The sequence below is a fragment of the Chiloscyllium punctatum genome, chromosome 42 (assembly GCF_047496795.1).
Source record: "Chiloscyllium punctatum isolate Juve2018m chromosome 42, sChiPun1.3, whole genome shotgun sequence".
NCBI classification, from domain to species: Eukaryota; Metazoa; Chordata; class Chondrichthyes; order Orectolobiformes; family Hemiscylliidae; genus Chiloscyllium; species Chiloscyllium punctatum.
Window position 1 is genome coordinate 47,818,449 of NC_092780.1, and position 19,468 is coordinate 47,837,916.

Genomic DNA, 19,468 nt, shown 5'->3' on the forward strand with positions numbered 1-19,468 from the left:
ATAACAGATAGCTTTGCAGCATCCTTGAACATGGGTGAGGTCCTGGAGGGCTGAAGAATTGCTAATGTTGTCCCCTTGTTTAAGAAGGGTAGCAGGGATAATCCAGGTAATTATAGACTGGGGAGCCTGACATCAGTGTTAGGGAAGCTGCTGGAAAAGATACTGAGGAATAAGATATATATCCATTGGGAAGAAAAGGGCTTATCAGTGATAAGCAACATGGTTTTGTGCAGGGAAGGTCATGTCTTACCAACTTATAGATTTCGGTGAAGGAAGTGACAAAGTTGATTGATGAGGGAAGGGCTGTAGATGTCATGTACATGGACTCCAGTAAGGCATTTGATGAGGTTCCCAATGGTAAACTGATGGAGAAAGTGAAGTCTCCTGGGTCCAGTGTGTACTCGCTAGATGGATAGAGAACTGGCTGGGGAACAGGAGACAGAGAGTAGTAGTGGAAGGGAGTTTCTCAAAATGGAGACCTTTGACCAGTGGTCTCCCACAGGGATCTGTGCTGGGACCACTGTTGTTTGTAATATAGATAAATGATTTGGAGGAAGGTGTAGGTTGCCTCATTAACAAGTTTGCAGATGACAATGATATTGGTGGAGTAGCAGATAGTGAAGGGGACTGTCAGAGAATACAGCAGAATATAGATAGATTGGAGAGTTGGGTGGAGAAATGGCAGATGGAGTTCAATCTGGACAAATGCGAGGTGATGCATTTCGGAAGATCCAATTCAAGAGCGAACTATACAGTAAATGGAAAATTGATGTACAGAGGGATCTGGGTCCATTGTTCCCTGAAGATGGCAATGCAGGTCAGTAGAGTGGTCAAGAAGGCATATGGTGTGCTGTCCTCCATCAGACTGGGTATTGAGTACAAGAGTTGGTAGGTCATGTTACAGTTGTATAGGATTTTGGTTTGACTACCTTTGGAATACGGTGTACAGTTCTGGTCGCCACATTACCAAAAGGATGTGGATGCTTTGGTGCAGAGGAGGTTCACCAAGATGTTGCCTGGTATGGAGGGCACTAGCTACGAAGAGAGTTTGAGTAGAATAGTCTTATTTTCATTAGAAAGATGGAGGTTGAGGGGGACCTGATTGAGGTCTACAAAATCATGAGAGGTGCAGACAGGGTGGATAGCAAGAAGCTTCTCACCAGAGTGAGGGACTCAATTACTAGGGGTCATGAGTTCAAAGTGAGAGGGGAAAAGTTTAGGGGAGATATGTGTGGAAAGTTCTTCATGCAGAGGGTGGTGGGTGAATGGAACATGTTGCCAGTGGAGGTGCAGGAATGATAGCATCATTTAAGATGTATCTAGACAGATACATGGATGGGCAGAGAGCAGAGGGATACAGATTCTTGGAAAATAGGTGACAGGTTTAGATAGAGGATCTGGATCGGTACAGGCTTGGAGGGCCGAAGGGCCTGTTCCTGTGCTGTAATGTTCTTTGTTCTTTGTTTGAATGACGTTTTCCAACCTAAAGGTAGAGTTCCTGAATGAAGGTAACTTTGAATTGTTACAAAATTAAGCAGAAAATACCAGATAAACTCGGCAGCTCAGTCAAGTATTCATGGAGAGAGGAGACACTGATTTAAAGTCAGGAGTTGTCCTTTCAGAACCAAGAATGCGGAGGATTTTTTAATAAAAAGGTTATATTACTTTGGAAGTCTCCGCCTCAGAAGATGGTGGAGATGGATTCAAGAAATATTTTTTAAGACAGAGGTGGATAAATTCTGTCAGGCAGGAGAGCCAGAGGTTATCAGAGCTGGACAGGAATCTAGAGAGAACAAACTGATCAGCCATAATCTTACTGAACTGCAGAGAAGGTTCAAGGGTTGAACCGAATGGTTTATTTCTGCTCCTATTCCACGTGTTGCAGAAATGCTGTTTGTTAATCCATTTGTCCAACTGAACACAAAACATTACTTCTGTTTTTCTCTCTCCCCAGATATAACCCCAATACTCTGTCTCATTCGTCAAGCATTTGGGTGACTTTAACAAGGCACTTGAACTTTCATATAGGTCGGGATAAACAAAGCCTCAGCTCAGGTTGATGAGCTGCAAAACTCCACAACACAGGCAGCAGACTATTGGTTGGGCTAAAATTAGAGCTGGAAATAGTTGGTTTTAGTAATGAGTGAACATGGTGTCAGCAGGTCATCCCAGACTCAGGCGATGCTAAGATTGCAATGACACTTTAGTCAGTTCCTCCTGCTGAGTCATACGATCTTTATCAGCCAGGACAGAATCAACCAACACCTCGCTGCCCAAGTCAGAAACACCATCATCAGGTTCCAACCCAAAGATTGCAGTCTCTGGCTCATCGGAGAGCAGGTGTGTGAATGGAAGATTCATACTGGGGCTCTGTGGACATCCTGACACAATGACGTATGTGGGAATTGGCCAGGAAGTGAAAACTTCGAATGGGCAATTCTCCAGCTCCCAAATACCAGCACAAATGTCTCTAACTCTGAATCAAAGGCTGGGGCTAGATCCACACGGTACTTCATCAGTTGTCACCCAGAAGATGTTAGGTAGCTTGAAAGCTGGTCTAACACTTTGGTAACATTGGTTACTTCACAACCAAACCCACCAATCAGCCCCCTTAACCACCCGACCAAACCAGACTAGACCCAATCAGCCCCGAACACAAATATACCTCAAATTGGATCATTTCTTTGAATATTTCACAATCCTCCACTTTGATGTCGATAGTTGCAGCTTTCATTGTAAAGACCACTACAACGTATTGTTTGAGGACAGGGCCCATGACTTCCAGTCAGAGTCTGGGGTTCCTAATGGGCCCAAACTATCGCCTGGTATTGTCTTGCTCTTGACAAAACTCCATATCCAGCCAATGTTTTCTTACATACTGTCTTCGCCTTCCTAATTTCCTAAGTAAGCTCCCCACCAACCCAACCTCCATACCTTTCATATTACTCCGCTGTACTGACATGACTGACATAGTGTGGAAACAGGCCCTTCGGCCCAACAAGTCCACACCGACCTTCCGAAGAGCAACCCACCCAGACCCATTCCCCTACATTTACCTGGACTACTCCAACTAACACTACAAGCAATTTAGTTTCGATGCCATGAAAAATGCACCAGTTCTGTGATAATTGACAGTTAACAGCAATCTTTGTTTTACTTTAAGCTAGGGAGACTGATTCTGATTGGGTCAGGGCATTGCCCTAAGGAATGAACCAGAGATTCACTGTTACCTTTAGATTAGATTCTCTACAGTGTGGAAACAGGCCCTTCGGCCCAACCAGTCCACACCGCCCCTCTGAAGAGAAACCCACACAAACCCATTCCCCCACCCTATATTTACCCCTGACTAACACTGTGGGCAATTTAGCATGGCCAATTCACCTGACCTGCACATTTTTAGATTGTGGGAGGAAACCGGAGCACCCGGAGGAAACCCACACAGACACGGGGAGAATGTGCAAACTCCACACAGAGAGTCGCCTGAGGCAGGAATTGAACCCGGGTCTCTGACGCTGTGAGGCAGCAGTGCTAACCACTGTGCCACCGTAAATTGCATGGAAAACAAATTTCATATTGTCTGTCAGGCTTGCAGTATGGCAAACCTACTGCTTGAAGCTGTTTTTGCTAATGTACATCACCCTGTTCCTCTCAGTCAGGAAAAGTATGTACACACCCTTTCAATTTAACGTAATAGGTAACGTAATAGTGGGGTGGCACGGTGGCTCAGTGGTTAGCACTGTTGCCTCACAGCGTCAGGGTCCTGGGTTCAATTCCCACCTGTCTTTGTGGAGTTTGCACATTCTCCCCGTGTCTGCGTGGGTTTCCTCTGGGTGCTCCGGTTTCCTCCCACAGTCACAAACATTGGCCATGCTAAATTGCCCACAGTGTTAGTCAGGGGTAAATATAGGGTGGGGGAATGGGTATGGGTGGGTTTCTCTTCAGAGGGGCGGTGTGGACTTGTTGGGCCGAAGGGCCTGTTTCCACACTGTAGAGAATCTAATCTAACCTAATCTAAAGGTAACAGCGAATCTCTGGTTCATACCTTAGGGCAATGCCCTGACCCAATCAGAATCAGTCTCTCTAGCTTAAAGTAAAACAAAGATTGCTGTTAACTGTCAATTATCACACAACTGGTGCATTTTTCATGGCATCGAAACTCCCAATCAAGGTCCTAGGAAATCCAGCGTCATGGAAACTGAACCAGTTATATGATGATTGACAGCTGAAAAATGTGTTGCTGGAAAAGCGCAGCAGGTCAGGCAGCATCCAAGGAGCAGGAGAATCGACGAAGAATCCAAAGAAGGGCTGATGCCCAAAACGTCGATTCAGCAGCACATTTGCAGCTCTGATCTCCAGCATCTGCAGTCCTCACTGTCTCCCCGTTGATGATTGACAGTTTGCTTCTGATTTGTCAATGAATCAAGCTGTTCCTTTCGTACAATGCAAAAACATTTTCCCCGTACATTTCTAATAAGCAGATAGGTGCAAAACTAAAACTTTTGATAAAATGTGTCTTTTTCTTTTAGCAATGATCAAGTTCTCTGTTACCAAACAAATGGAGAGATCAGGACATAACCAAACACAATTAACTATTAAATAATATTAGCTTTTGTACTTACCAGATAGGCTAATGGAGTGTACATCTTTAAAAAAAACTAGGACAGAAAAAGAAAATTATCATAATTAAATTTGAAGAGTATAAAGCCTTTGTTCTAATAGATTGCATCCTGATATATTAGACATTGATAGGGAGAAATAGCTGAGGCATTTTTGCACATAGATTTACATTTAAAACATATTAGAAAAGGGAAAAGTGCAAGAGAATTGGCCGATAATTAGGGTTGTAGATTTGAGAAGAGAGATAGAACAGTTGAGCAAGCTATGGGCCAGTGTATGAAACAGCAGTAGTAGGTTTCCTCTGTCTTTAATCCTACCATCCCTGCCTTGAGTGTTACACAGAGCACTGTCAAGGTGACTGGAGTCTGAAACGATGCTGTCCCTGTCCAGGGAGTGTTTGATGGAGACAGAGTCAAGGGAGCTTTGTTATTATTCAAAAGTGTAGCAGGATTATTAATCTGTGTCTAACCCTGCGTCATATCTACTTCCACTAAACTGCACACATTAAAAAGGACAGCTATAACAGTGTTAGATATAGACTAAAACTCCCTCTCCACTTTCCCATCAAACACCCCAGACAGGTACAATACCAGGTTAACTACAGAGTAAAATACCTCTACACTGCCCACAAAAAAACACTCTCAAGACAGAGACAGCACAAGATTAGACACAAAGTAAAATGGTTGATGGGAACAGTGTTGAGGAAGCTTCAGTAGTTGTTTAAAAGATTAAAGGAGGCTGGTCTTTGAATTCAAAAGAGTACAGCGGGCTTCAGTCAGTATTTAACCCTATGCTGTCCCTGTCCTGAGAGTGTTTGATGGTGACAGTGTTAGAGGAAGCTTTATTCTGTATTTAACCACGTGTTAGCCCTGTCTAGGAGTGTTTAGTGGATATAATGTAGAGGGAGCTTTACTTTGAATCTAGCCCCGTGCTGTCCCTGTCATGGGAGTGTTTTATGGGAACCATGTAGAGGAAGCTTCACTCTGTATCTAACGCCGTGCTATCCCTGCCCCTGGGATTGTTGAAAGTTCCAAATTCACACAGCAGACCCCTTCAAGATACACTCAGTGTGAAGCTGATTGTGCTCGTGTCATGTGACAATTGACTCCTAATGTCGATGAACGTTACTGTTTTATGTGCACTTTTCCACAAATAACGTATTGAATGATTTGTTCCTGACAGACAAGGGGACAATAACATAACACAAAAGAACTGTGAATGCTGGAGACCTGAAACAAAAACAGAAATTACTGGAAGAAACTCAGCAGGTCTGGCAGCATCTGTGGGGAGAAAACAGAATTAACATTTCAGGTCCAGTGACCCTTCAACAGAACTGGTAAAGGGGGCATGGGCTGGGTAATTATTGTGGGCTCCTCAAAATAACCTGTGAGAAGGGGCAGAGAGAGTTTCACTGTGCAGCCAAGCTTCAGGAGAGGGATTAAATAAACACACATCATTTATTCTGCTGCTCAGACTCAGAAATGAAGCAAGTGACTTGTTATCTTTGAGCCTGGCTGTTCAATATTCTCCAGACCCCTGCTTCCACACACACACACACACACACACACACACACATTTCACACGCTCAAAGACATAAATCACATGGTTTAAAAAAAGCAAGGCATTCTCTAAATCCAGCCTCTTTATTTCTATTTGAATGTCTAATTATTAATTAGCTCTTTTGATGTGGAAGGGAGTCTCTTTATTGTAGTCAGGAGCCCTCATGATCTTAATGATCCTCAGAGGTATCCACTTTAAAAGTAACCAGGGATCATTTCAATTTAATGAGATTTTGGAAAATGATAAGGAATTACTGGATGGTTTTACAATTCTCTACACCTTCATTTCCATTTAGTTACTTGGACACAAACAGCAGTGGAGATGTAAAATAGGAATCAGCTCATGTTGCACAAAGTTAAGATCTACCTCATTGAGTTACAGAGTCATAGAATCTGACAGCACAGAGTCAGACCCTTTACCCAAACTGGTCCACATCGACCAAAATGTCCACCCACACTAACCCCATTTCCCTAATAAACCTTTCTTATCCTCATATTTATCCAAATGCCTTTTAAATGTTGTAATGCCCCCCCCCCCCCCAACCACTTCCACTGGCAGCTCATTCCATTTGCGTACCACCCTCTAAAAAAGTTGCCCCTCAGGTCCCCTTTTATTCTTTCCCCTCTAACCTTAAACTGACCCCCTCTATTCCTCGGTTCCCCAACCCTGGGAAAAAGATTGAGTGCATTCACCCTATCCAGGCCTCTCATGATCTTATATACCTCCATAAGGTTGCCCCAAGTCAAGGAAAAAGTCCTAGCTTGTCCAACCTCTCCCTATAACCCAGACCACTGAGTCCTGGCAACATCCTTTTAAATATCTTCTGCACTCTTTCCAGTTTAGTAACATTCTTCCTATAACAAAACTGAACACAATACTCCAAGTGCAGCCTCACCAACTGCAACTTCTATACTCAGTGCCCTGACTGATGAAGGCCAGTGTGCCAAAAGTCTTCTTCACTGGCCTGTCTACCTGGGACTCCACTTTCAGAGAACCATGTACCTGAACTCCAAGATCCCTCTGTTCCACTACATTCCTTAAGGCCCAACCATTCACCATGAAACTGCTACCTTGATCTGACTTTCCAAAATGCAAGACCTCACACTTATCCATATTAAACTCCATTTGCCATTTCTCCATTCTGCGCATCCACCTCAAAAGGAGTTTTCTGTAGGCTGTTGTATTCTGCAAGCTGGGCTCTACACTTGGCAATAGAGCACATTGCATTGGAGCAGCAACTCTGGGCAACATGAACTGCCAGGCAATTCGGGATTTTAAAATAAACACCAAATCCAGCCTCAGAGCATGTACATATGGAGATGGTACCTGAGACCTCAGCCAGTGACAACAGGAGCTCAGTTGAGTGAGAGTCTGTGTGTTTATGGATAATGTCAGCACCAACATATGTACATTCTTGCAGTTTACTCATTTTTTTATTCATTCATAAAATGTGGGCATCACTGACTAGGGCAACATTTACTTGCCATCACTAATTGCCCAGAGGCTGGATAAGGGTCAACCACATTGCTGTGGGTCCGGAGTTACACATAAGCCAGACCAGGTAAGGATGGCAGATTTCCTGCCCTGCAGGACAGTGATGATCTAGGTGGGTGTTTAGAACAGTTTTACAATGGTTCCCATTGGAGCAGCTTTTTATCCGAATTCAAATGTCACCATCTGCCATGGTGGCACTCAAATCCGTATTCCCGAAAACATGGGGGGCTCTGGATCACCCGTCCCCTGACGTTACCACCATTCCATCACCTTGTCCACGTCATTCCAACACAACCCTGATTCCATTTTGCCGTAGGCCCATAATTACTTTGACTGCCTGCTAGAGGTAAAAAAAACACCTTAAATCGGTGACTTGACAAATTTTAGAAAAGTTCACTATTATTCTTGTATATTTCAGTGTAATTATTCTTTGCTTCCATTTGCTGCAGTAACATATCGAAGGCAGTTGTGAATTGCAGCCAGTTTGTGGAATAGGCACTTTGACAATACATTATTTAAAGCTTCCATACACTGAATAAAAACTACCCTTGATAAATTATTGCAGCACGAGGAATCGAGGAATGATTGAAGTTAAAGTTATGGTTCCTGTCAGAAGTGCTGGAATAATTGATTCATCTTGGTCACTCTGTCCAATGAATATATGAACAGCACCATCTTTGAGGCAGGCATCTGTCATTCCACTGTTTTATAATGACATAACACTGCAATGCTGTTTATCTGCACACAACTGATCGTTGCAGTGGCATGGACGATAAACACAGCCTTTACAAAATCTTTCATGGGATATAGGTGTCACTGACCAGGTCAGAGTGGTTGCACATCCCTAACTGCCCTGAAGAAGGAGGAGCTGAGCTGCCCTTCTTGAATCGCTGCAGTCCGTGAGGTGGAAGGACATCCACAATGCTGTCAGGGAGCAAACTTCACGATTACTACCCAGTGACAGTGAAGGAACAGTGAGGTTTTCCAATTCAGGATGGCAACAGGGTTAGAGAGAAACAGAAGGTGGTGATGTACCCAGTCATCTGCTGCCCTTGTCCTTCAAGATGGTGAGGGTCATGGATTTGGAAGATTCAGCCGAGTGAGCCTTGGAGAACAGATGGCACACCCTGCCACTGTGTGATAGTGTTGGAGGGAATGATTGTTTAAGGAGTTGGATGGGCTGCTTTGTCCTAGATGGTACTGAGCTTTTTTAAGAGTTGCACTCATTCAGACACGTGGAGAGGACTCTATCCCATCCTGACTTTGAATGCCAAGGTGAATTGTTTAGATTCTCTCTTGTTGGAGGTGGCACGTATCTGACGTGAATGTAATTTGCCACTCATTAACCCAAGTCTGAATATTGTCCAGGTCTTGTCTCATGTGGATGGATCTTAGGGGTCAGGAATAGCATGGACCACTCTGTAATCAGTGACCATTCCCATCTCTGACCGTACGATGAAGGCGAGGTCATTAACGAAGCAGGTGAAGATGGGCAGACCTAAGGTACTACGCTGAGGAACTCCTGCAGGGATGTCCTGAAGTGGAAATAATTGACCTCCAACAACCACCTTCCTTTGTGCCAGGTCGGGCAGCATGGGACCTCCTGAAATATATGAATTACAGACCGAGGCTTGTTGCTTTCACAGGGCCCTTCAGTTCTGAGGGACAGTCACATTGGCTCTGCTTCTCTCTCCATAGCTGATGAGAGACCTGCTGAGTTTCTCTAGCACTCTCTATTTTTATTTCAAATTTCTAGCACCTGCAGATTTGGCACTTATTCTACCTCTGATGAAATTCTGAGCTTTTCGAGAGCTTGGCTTTGAAGCCTTTATTATTGATAGTTTAATGGCTTGTCTGATTTACACTTTTACAGAGTTATAGGTGCATCGAGTTATTTTTTCCAAAATGTTTGAGAATGTATGTGCTTTTCTCCGAAACAATTCCACGCATTCTGTTATTGTAATATGACTCATTGTTTCTGTATAATGTGTATGTTGAGTGATTGGGCATGGAGATTGGGTGAGTGGGGGGGGGGCATGAGTTACCACTGAGTTGAAATGGATGGGACATGGAGGCATGCAATGGGCATGGGGATCATGGGCAAGCCCTTTTAATGTACCTTCCAAAGGTTTCCTGTATTCGGACGATGGCTGACCACATCTTGCAGAGGAAGGGAGGAAAGGTGCTGTGAAACATGTCATACTAAAGTCATGCAGCACAGAAATACACCCTTCAGCCCAACTTCTCCATGTGGGAGAACCCCACGTACCCGTGTTTGGCCCATATCCCTCTAACACTCAAATTCATCCCCAGATCCGTTTACAAGTTTGCTGATGAGACCACCACAATGGGTCAGATCTTAAACAATGACAAGACTGTACTGGAAAGAGATACAGAACTTAGTGGCATTGTGTAAAGACAATAATCTCTCTCATAATGTCAGCAAAATGAAGGAGCTGGTCATCAACTTTGGGAAGGGGAATGGAGGACACACTGTCTGTATCAATGGTGCTAAAGTGGAGACAGTCAAAGCTTCAAGTCCCTCAGAGTAAACATCACCAATCGTCCCTGGTCTATCCACATCGATGCTACAATCAAGAAGGCACACCAATGACTATGTCCTCAGAATAAAGGAAATTCCACATGTCCCCAATATCTCTTACCAAATGTTATAGATGCACATAGCATCCTATCCAGATACATCACAACTAGGGGATATCTGCTCTGTCCAAGACCAAAAGAAACGACAGACATTTGTGAACCCAGACCAGTCCATGACGACAACCAGCTTTCCTTTCATCGACGCCATTTACACTTCCTCCGACCTCGGGAAAGCTACCAACATAATCAAAGACCTTCTCACCTCAGCTGTAATCTCTTCCATAAAGCAGCCAATATCGTTATACCCCCCTCCTACCCCTGGTGTACTCTCTTCCACCTTCTCCCATTGGGCAGAAGATACAAAAGTTTAAAAACGCATACGGTCAGATTCAAGAATAGTTTCTTCCCTGCTGTTATCAGACTTACGAACATACCTCTCATAAATTAGAACTGATCCTTCTCTACACCTTCTCTGTAGCTGTAACACCACATTTTGCATTCTGTTCCACTATCCTGATGTACTTATATAAGGTATGATTTGTATGGATAGCACACAAAACAGTACTTAGTACACGTGACTATACAAAATCAAAGTAAATCATACCTTTCGTCTCCGTGTACCTGTCCAGGTGGCATCCAGAAACTGACCTGATGCTGTAAAAAAGACAGACAGCTCAGACGTGTCTGACCCAAAATGGTACCAGACAGACCAAGAAGGTGTAGGATGAGGACTCCTGACTGGAGGTCCTGCCCACCATGTGGAGATGGCTCTGGAGTGATTCTCATTCCGGAGAAATGCAGGCCCCTCTTGTGGTAATAGTCCATAAGTTTCACCTACAGGAGACACACTGGCAGCCAAAAGCATTGCAGCAGAATCTTAACGTGTATACCTTTCTTTTGGAGAACTTGGACCTGTCCAATTAAACAGACAATAAATTGCCCTGAGACCTCAGAAACATTCCACATCTCAACTATTTCCAACTTGCCTGAGGTGACAGAATTAAGGGTCTCCCACAGTATGAATAATTGGAGTTAGTCGGCACTCCCTTGCCCTTTCCATCAAAGTTAGAAAGTTGTGGAGCAAGCTGACTGCTCTTTGTAATTCTCTCCCGGTTTACTGGTGCTGAGATTGATAGGATTTGGCTCAGGGACAAAGTTCTGATGTGTTCTCAGGGGCTTTGTAAATCCAGTAAATGAAGTGAGTGTCTGGCTGCGAGGAAGTTCTCCCAGATCCCAGTGACAATATTTTTTACGACCGGCTCATCCAAGTTCAACTTCTGCGTGACACAATTTACAGGGCAAACAGGGGTCATTCAGCCCATCAATCTTGTGTCAGCTCTGGAGCGTTTCATTTAATCCCCAATCCCTGCTTTTTCTTCCTTGTGTCTGATAATGAATCCAGTCTGGTTGGCAGGTACAACAAATAGGCTAATTAAACTTTGAGCTTTATCTCCAAGAGACTCTGAGTTATAGCAGTAGGAGCTCTGATTACATCCTATCTGCAGTGACTCAGTCCTGGTTACTACACCTCAGAGCAACAACAGCAACCATTCACATGAATGATGTTGGGGCTAAATTACCAGAACAGGTCGCATAGCCTCAACCTATGGAATATTAAGGGAAAATGTAGTTGGGTTGTTTAAAGTGATTAAGGGAGTCGAGAGAGTCGACAGACTGAAAGGATTTGCTCTGCTTGGGGAGTCCAGAATGTTGACTTGTAACCTTACAGTTAGAATAAGGCTGATATGACAAAGCATTTTGCTACAAGAGGCATGGTTAAACAGTGGACCCCCTGCCCACTCCCCACCCCTCTGCCCACCATATTGCTGCTGGGGCTGGGAGTTTCATTGAGTGGGGCGTTCCTGCAATTGGAAATTTCAAAATGAAGATGGAAAGATTTTGGGTGTCTGTGAGTTTGAAGGAATATGTAGATAAGGTGAATAAATAGAGATGGCCACAATCAAACTGGATAGAACAATCTCAAGGGGTTTGAATTGCCTCTTCCTATTCTTGTGTTCCTATTCCTATGTTACAATCCCTGTTTGAATGATGTTACAGGGATGTGATTAGACACTAAGTACAACAATGCTGTTATTTAATCACTGTTTTCACATGGAGAATAAACATGTAGCTAAGAATCCCAAAGAATCCAACTGTAGTAGAAACCCTCACTGTTATACAGCTGGAACAGACTGCCATTACCTCAAATGTTCTGGAGATGGATAATCAACTAATCTTTGTTGATGTTGGTTATGGGACGAATGTTGGATACTTGGAGAGTCCACCTGTATTATAACAGTCTATCAGGGCAGTGCCAATGGTAGTTTTCCCAAGAACCAAACTGGTCCCAATCCCTCCACCTCTTACTATCTACATTTCTATTCTCTTTGTAATGTTACAATGGCCTGTGGAAATTGTCCATCGCATCAATATTCTTCACAACTTCAAAGGAATCTCAGGGCTGTCCTAAACCTGTTCAGGTCCAGATTTAAAAAGACACAACGTTTTCAAGAGTGAAAACAAAGTGTCTGAGGGGGAGCACCACCTGCAGTGCCAAGGTGTAAATTAACTATCTCAGAACTTATCAGAGCAAAGAAGAAGATATAGTCCTTCTTGATTTCAAAGGACTGGTTAAAAATACTTTGATACTTAAACTCTCTAACACACAGTTCATTGTTATCTCATTAAGGTGATCATAACAACCTCAGTTGGAGACAACGCCCTGTTTACAACTTCTCAGGACATGTGAATAAGCCCCAAATTCATAAGTTTCCCAATTGGTTTTTGTATAAAGTCGTTTCAATATTGTATCTGAAGCTGACAAGCACTTTTGAAATCTGTTGGTTTCTATAACAGGACAATTCCTCTCTGTATAAGTTTGTAATGGGTGGATTTTATAAAAGTAGACAGGCAGGAGGCTGGAAGAACACGGCAAGCCAGGCAGCATCAGGGGGTGGAGAAGTCAACATTTCAGGTGTAACCCTTCTTCAGGACTCTCGGCATGTACTGTAGAATAGTGATTATTTTACTAAACAAGCAATGCAGAGACTTATTCTAACAATTCCAGGTTGAAATCCCATGGTTTGGACATGTTGAGTGAGTGGGTAAATGCACGGCAGATGAAGTATAATGTGGATAAGTGTGAAGTTATCCACTTTAGCAGCAAAAAGAGTAAAGCAGATTATTCTCTGAATGGCGATAGATTGGGAAAGGGGGAGGTGCAATGTGGCGTCCTTGGACATCAGTCTCTGAAAGGAAGCGTGCATGTGCAGCAGAGAGTGAAGAAGGCAAATGGTATGTTGACCATTGTACATGAGCTCAATGACACCACACCTGGAGTGTGCAGTTGGGGAATCCTAATCCGAGGAAGAATGTTCTGGCTATGGAGAGAGTGCAGGCTTACCAAACGGATTCCTGTCATGGTGGAGCTGGGGTATGAAGACAAACTGGATCAGCTAGGAATATATTCATTGGAATTTAGAGGAATGAGGGGGATCTTGCAGAGATTTATAAAATTCTAACAGGGCTGGACAAGAAGGATGTTCCCGACAAGCTGGATATCCAAACCAGGGGTCACAGTTTAAGGTTTTGGGGTAGGCCATTTTGGACTGAAATGAGGAGAAATGTCTTCACCCAGTGCCTGTGGAATTCTCTGCCACAGAAATCGATTGAGACCAAATCACTGAATGCTTTGAAAAAGGACCATAAGACATAGGAGCGGGAATTAGGCCATTCAGCCCATCGAGTCTGCTCCGCCATTCAATCATGGCTGATAAGTTTCTCAACACCATTCTCCCACGTTGTCCCCATAACCCTTGATCCCTTTTACAATAGGAACCTATCTCTCTCCATCTTAGATATTCTCAATGACCTGTTCCTCTACAGCCTTCTGTGGCAATGAATTCCATAGACTCACCACTCTCTGACTGAAGAAGTTTCTCCTTATCTCTGTTTTAAAAGGCCTTCCCTTTACTCTAAGGCTGTGCCCTCGGGTCCTACTCTCTCCCACCAATGGAAGCATCATCCCAATATCCACTCTGTCCAGTTAATATAGTCCAGATAAAGAAATCAAAAGTGTACCTGGAGAAAATGAGAACAAGCTACTGAGTTGGATGATCAGCCATCATTGTATTGAATGGTGGAGATGATTAAAAAGACCAAATGGCTTAATCCAGCTCCAATATTCTGTTTCTAGAAAAGGGAGCTGACAAATTTAACTTAAATTTACTGAAGGAATCTGGAGTGAAAAGCCCCAGCCAGGAATGACCATGAGACCACCCAATGGTCAGAAGAAAACCACCAAATGTTCTTGAGGGAAGGAAACGCCATCTTTACATGGTCTGTCCTACACGTGACTCCAGACCCCCAGCAATGTGGTTAGCTCCGAGCCCTTTGGAATGGCTGCCGGCTGTATTTGTGAAGACAGCTCACCAACAACTTCTCCGTCAAGTTGTCTCTGAGGTGAGTGACCCGTCAGTTTCCCATTTCCTGTCAGGCTGAAATTCTGGCTTATAGTGATGCATCAAGGCAAGGAGCTGCTTTAATTCTAATTTATTACCGAGAATGAATGTTTTAAAAAGATCAGTTGGGAAGGATGGCCTGTTGGAGGACACTGGTTGCCAAACCTCATAGAGGAGGGGGGTGCACTAGGACCCTGTGGCATTTCCTGGCACCCAGCCTCTATCCAGGGGACGGGCTGTGTATATAAGCAGGTTGAAAGTGGGCAGCTTGCTCAATGCAGGATCTCTGAATTGCAGTTCGCAGATACAAACTGGGCAAGAATGAGTATGAGCTTCGAGACAATCCAGACCTCGTCCTACAGGAAGCGTTTCGGGGGCCTCAGTACCATCCCCCCGAGCAGATACAGCTTTACAAAGAGGTAACACGACAATCAATCCTTGTACAACTTTCTGCGTAACCTAAGTGTACGATGAGGCAGTCAGGCAGCAGGCTCTGTAACTGAAGCTGAAAGCTACACTTTCAGAAACGGATACCAAGTCTGCAGGAGTTTTCAAATAACTTCCGACAAGTTATTCCTATGTTCATTCATAGACGTCAGACTGGTTTAGAACTGGTCCAGTCTCTTACTGTGCAGTGCCTGGGCTCATTCAGAAAGACTTTTCTGCAACTTGTTTGGGTCAAGTTTGTTCTTGTTTCTGTGCTCAGTGATTGGGTTGGTTAAGAATTTGTCCAAATCTGGAACAGTCTGTGGAGCTGGTTGTCACCAGTGGATGGTTTTTTTTTTGTGAACCAAGAGTTGTGCTGGTTGAGTGCTCTCGGTGTACCTGCTGTTTGGCTGTTGCTGATGGAGCACTACATTTAAAGACTTTGTCATGACTGCCAATAGGCAGGCGTTAACCTCAACTTCATCAAAGATAGGGGGGCTCTGAGGGGGTAGGGAAAGGAGTCTCACTATGGAGGAGAGGAGGGTATCATGGTGAGGGGCATGGAGGGAGAGGGGAGGGTGTATCGGGGGGGGGGGCAAGGCAGAGGGTATCTGTGGGAGGGACGAGGGAGAGCGTGTCCGTGGAGGTGGAATGAGGGAGACAGTGTTCGTAGGAGGGGATGAGGGAGATGGTGTTTGTGGGAGAGGATGAAATGGAGGGTTTCTGTGAGGGTGAATGAGGGACAGGGTGTTTGAGAGGGGGGCAAATGAGGGGGAGCGTACCTGAGCAGGGGTGACATGGGGGAGGGTGTCAGTGGGGGGGGGGGGGTGAAGATGGCAGGTAGTGTATTAGAGGGGATGAGGGAGTAAGGGTATCAGTGTGGAGGGGGAGTGAGTGAGGGAGGGAGGGAGGGAGGGTGTCAGTGTGGAGGGGGAGTGAGTGTGGGAGGGAGGGAGGGTGTCAGTGTGGAGGGGAGTGAGTGAGAGGGAATGTGTCAGTATGGAGGGGGAGTGAGTGAGGGAGGGACGGTGTCAGTGTGGAGGGGAGTGAGGGAGGGTGTCAGTTTGGAGAGGCAGTGAGTGAGGGAGGGATGGTGTAGGTGGGGGGAGAGTGAGGGAGGGAGGTAGGGTGTCAGTGTGCAGAGGGAGTGAGTGAGGGAGGGTGTCAGTGTGCAGGGGGAGTGAGTGAGGGAGGGTGTCAGTATGGAGGGGGAGTGAGTGAGGGAGGGTGTCAGTATGGAGGAGGGGTGAGTGAGGGAGGGTGTCAATGTGGAGGGGAGTGAGTGAGTGAGTGAGGGAGGGTGTCAGTGTGGAGGGGAAGTGAGGGGAGGACAGTGTTAGTGTGGAGAGGAAGGGAGGGAGGGACGGTGTCAGTATGGAGGAGGGGTGAGGGAGAGAGGGAGGGTGTCAGTGTAGAGGTGGAGGAAGGGAGGGTGTCTGTGTGGAGGGGGAGGGAGGGAGTGAGGGAGGGAGGGTGTCAGTGTGGAGGGGAGTGAGGGAGGGAGTGAGGCTGTCAGTGTGGAGGGGTGTGAGCGACGGAGAGAGGGAGGATGACAGTGTGGAGGGAAGTGAGGGAGGGAGGGTGTCAGTGTGGAGGGGAGTGAGGGAGGGAGTGAGGCTGTCAGTGTGGAGGGGTGTGAGCGACGGAGAGAGGGAGGATGACAGTGTGGAGGGAGGATGACAGTGTGGAGGGAAGTGAGGGAGTGAGGATGTCAGTGTGGAGCGGTTTGAGAGAGATTAGATTACTTACAGTGTGGAAACAGGCCCTTCGGCCCAACAAGTCCACACCGCCCCGCCGAAGCGCAACCCACCCATACCCCGACATCTACCCCTTACCTAACACTATGGGCAATTTAGCATGGCCAATTCACCTGACCCTGCACATCTTTGGAGTGTGGGAGGAAACCGGAGCACCCGGAGGAAACCCACGCAGACACGGGGAGAATGTGCAAACTCCACACAGTCAGTCGCCTGAGGCGGGAATTGAACCCGGGTCTCTAGCGCTGTGAGGCAGCAGTGCTAACCACTGTGCCACCGTGCCGCCCCAAGAGGGAGTGAGGGAGTCAGTGTGGAGGGTAGTGATGGAGGGAGGGATGGTTTCAGTGTGAAGGGGGATTGAGGGAGGGAGTAAGGGTGTCAGTGTGAAGGGTAGTGAGGGAAGGAGGGAGGGTGTCATTGTGGAGGGGGAGTGAGGGAGGGAGGTAGGGTATCAGTGTGGAGGGGGAGTGAGTGAGGGTGGGTGTCAGTGTTGAGGGAGAGTGAGGGAGGGAGTGTGTCAGTATGGAGGGGAGTGAGTGAGGGAGGGAGTCTGTCAGTGTGGAGGGGAGTGAGTGAGGGAGGGAGGGTGTCAGTGTGGAGGAGGAGTGAGGGAGTGATGGAGGGTGTCAGTGTTGAGGGGAGTGAGGGAGTGATGGAGAGGGTCAGTGTGGAGGGGAGTGAGGGAGTGATGGAGGGGGTCAGTGTGGAGGGGAGTGAGTGAGGGAGGGAGGGTGTCAGTGTGGAGAGGGAGTGAGTGAGGGAGGGAGGGTGTCAGTGTGGAGAGGGAGTGAGTGAGGGAGGGAGGGTGTCAATGTGGAGAGGGAGTGAGTGAGGGAGGGAGGGTGTCAATGTGGAGGGTATTGAGGGAAGGTGTCAGTGTGGAGGCGAAGTTAGGGAGGGACAGTGTCAGTGTGGAGGGGGAGTGAGGGAGGGAGGGAGGGTGTCAGTGTAGAGGGGGAGTGAGTGAGGGATGGAGGGTGTAATTGTTGAGTGGTGTGAGGAAGGGTGACAGTGTGGACGGGGAGTGAGGGAGGGTGTCAGTGTGAAGAGGGAGTGAGTGAGTGAGGGTGTTAGTGTGGAGGGGGAGTGAGTGAGTGAGGGAGTGAGTCAGTGTGGATGGGAGTGAGTGAGGGAGGGAAGGTGTCAGTGTTGAGGGAAAGTGAGGGAGGGAGGGAGGGTGTCAGTGTGGAGGGGGTGTGAGTGAGTGAGGGTGTTAGTGTGGAGGGGGAGTGAGTGAGTGAGGGAGGGAGTCAGTGTGGAGGGGGAGTGAGTGAGTGAGGGAGGGAGTCAGTGTGGATGGGAGTGAGTGAGGGAGGGAAGGTGTCAGTGTTGAGGGAAAGTGAGGGAGGGAGGGAAGGTGTCAGTGTTGAGGGAAAGTGAGGGAGGGAGCGTGTCAGAGTGGAGGGGGATTGAGGGAAGAAGGGTTTCAGTGTGGAGGGGGAGTGAGTGAGGGAGGAAGGGTGTCAGTGTGGAGGTGGAGTGAGGGAGGGAGGGTGTCAGTGTGGAGGGGAAGTGAGTGAGGGAGGGAGGATGTCAGTGTGGAGGGAAGTGAGGGAGGGTGTCAGTGTGGAGGGGTAGTGAGTGAGGGAGGGTGTCAGTGTAGAGGGGATGTGTGAGGGAGGGAAGGACAGTGTCAGTGTGGAGGGGGAGTGAGGGAGGGTGTCAGTGTGGAGGGGGAGTGAGTGTGGGAGAGAGGGTGTCAGTGTGGAGGGTGTCAGTTTGGAGAGGGAGGGAGGGAGTGAGTGAGGGAGGGTGTCAGTGTTTAGAGAGAGTGAGGGAGTGAGGTTGTCAGTCTGGGGGGTAGTGTGTGAGTGTGTCAGTGTGGAGGGGAAGTGAGTGAGGGGGAGGGTGTCAGTGTGGACGGTAGTGAAGGAGGGAGGGTGTCAGTGTGGAGGGGAAGCGAGGGTGTCAAAGTGGAGGGGGAGTGAGGGAAGGTGCAGTATGAAGGGGGAGTGAGGGAGGGAGGGTGTCAGTGTGGAAGGGAGTGAGTGAGTGAGGGTGTCAGTGTGGAGGGGAGTGAGTGAGGGATTGAGGGTGTCTGTATGGAGGGGAGAGAGGGAAGAAGGGTGTCAATGTGGAGGGGAGTGAGTGAGGGAGGGTGTCAGTGTCGAGGGGGAGTGAGTGAGTGAGGGCGGGAGAATGACAGTGTGGAGGGAAGTGAGTGAGGGAGGGAGGGTATCAGTGTGGGGGGGAGGGAGTGAGGAAGGGAGGGTGTCGGTGTGGAGGGGGATTGAGGGAGGGAGGTAGGGTGTCAGTGTGGAGGGGGAGTGAGTGATGGAGGGTGTCAGTGTTGAGGGAGAGCGATGGAGTGAGTGTGTCAGTGTGGAGGTGAGTGAGTGAGGGAGGGTATCAGTGTGGAGGGGGGGAGTGAGTGATGGAGGGTGTCAGTGTTGAGGGAGTGAGTGTGTCAGTGTGGAGGGGAGTGAGTGAGGGAGGGAGGGTGTCAGTGTGGAGGGTAGAGGGAGGGAGGATGTCAGTGTGGAGGGGAGTGAGTGAGCGTGGAGGGTGTCAGTGTGGAGGGGGAGTGAGTGAGGGAGGGTGTGTGTCATTTTG

At 47.0% G+C, this 19,468-nt stretch overlaps 1 protein-coding gene across 1 annotated transcript in view; it reads left to right on the forward strand.

The window, feature by feature from the left end:
* The first annotated feature begins 14,980 nt into the window (after window positions 1-14,980).
* The window catches only part of gfap (glial fibrillary acidic protein), an 86,604-nt gene continuing 82,116 nt past the window's right edge, over window positions 14,981-19,468 (forward strand). The window contains exon 1 of the mRNA XM_072561923.1: window positions 14,981-15,151. Coding sequence (XP_072418024.1) covers window positions 15,054-15,151 — 98 coding nt within the window. The 5' untranslated portion in view covers window positions 14,981-15,053. The remainder of the gene's footprint in view (window positions 15,152-19,468) is intronic.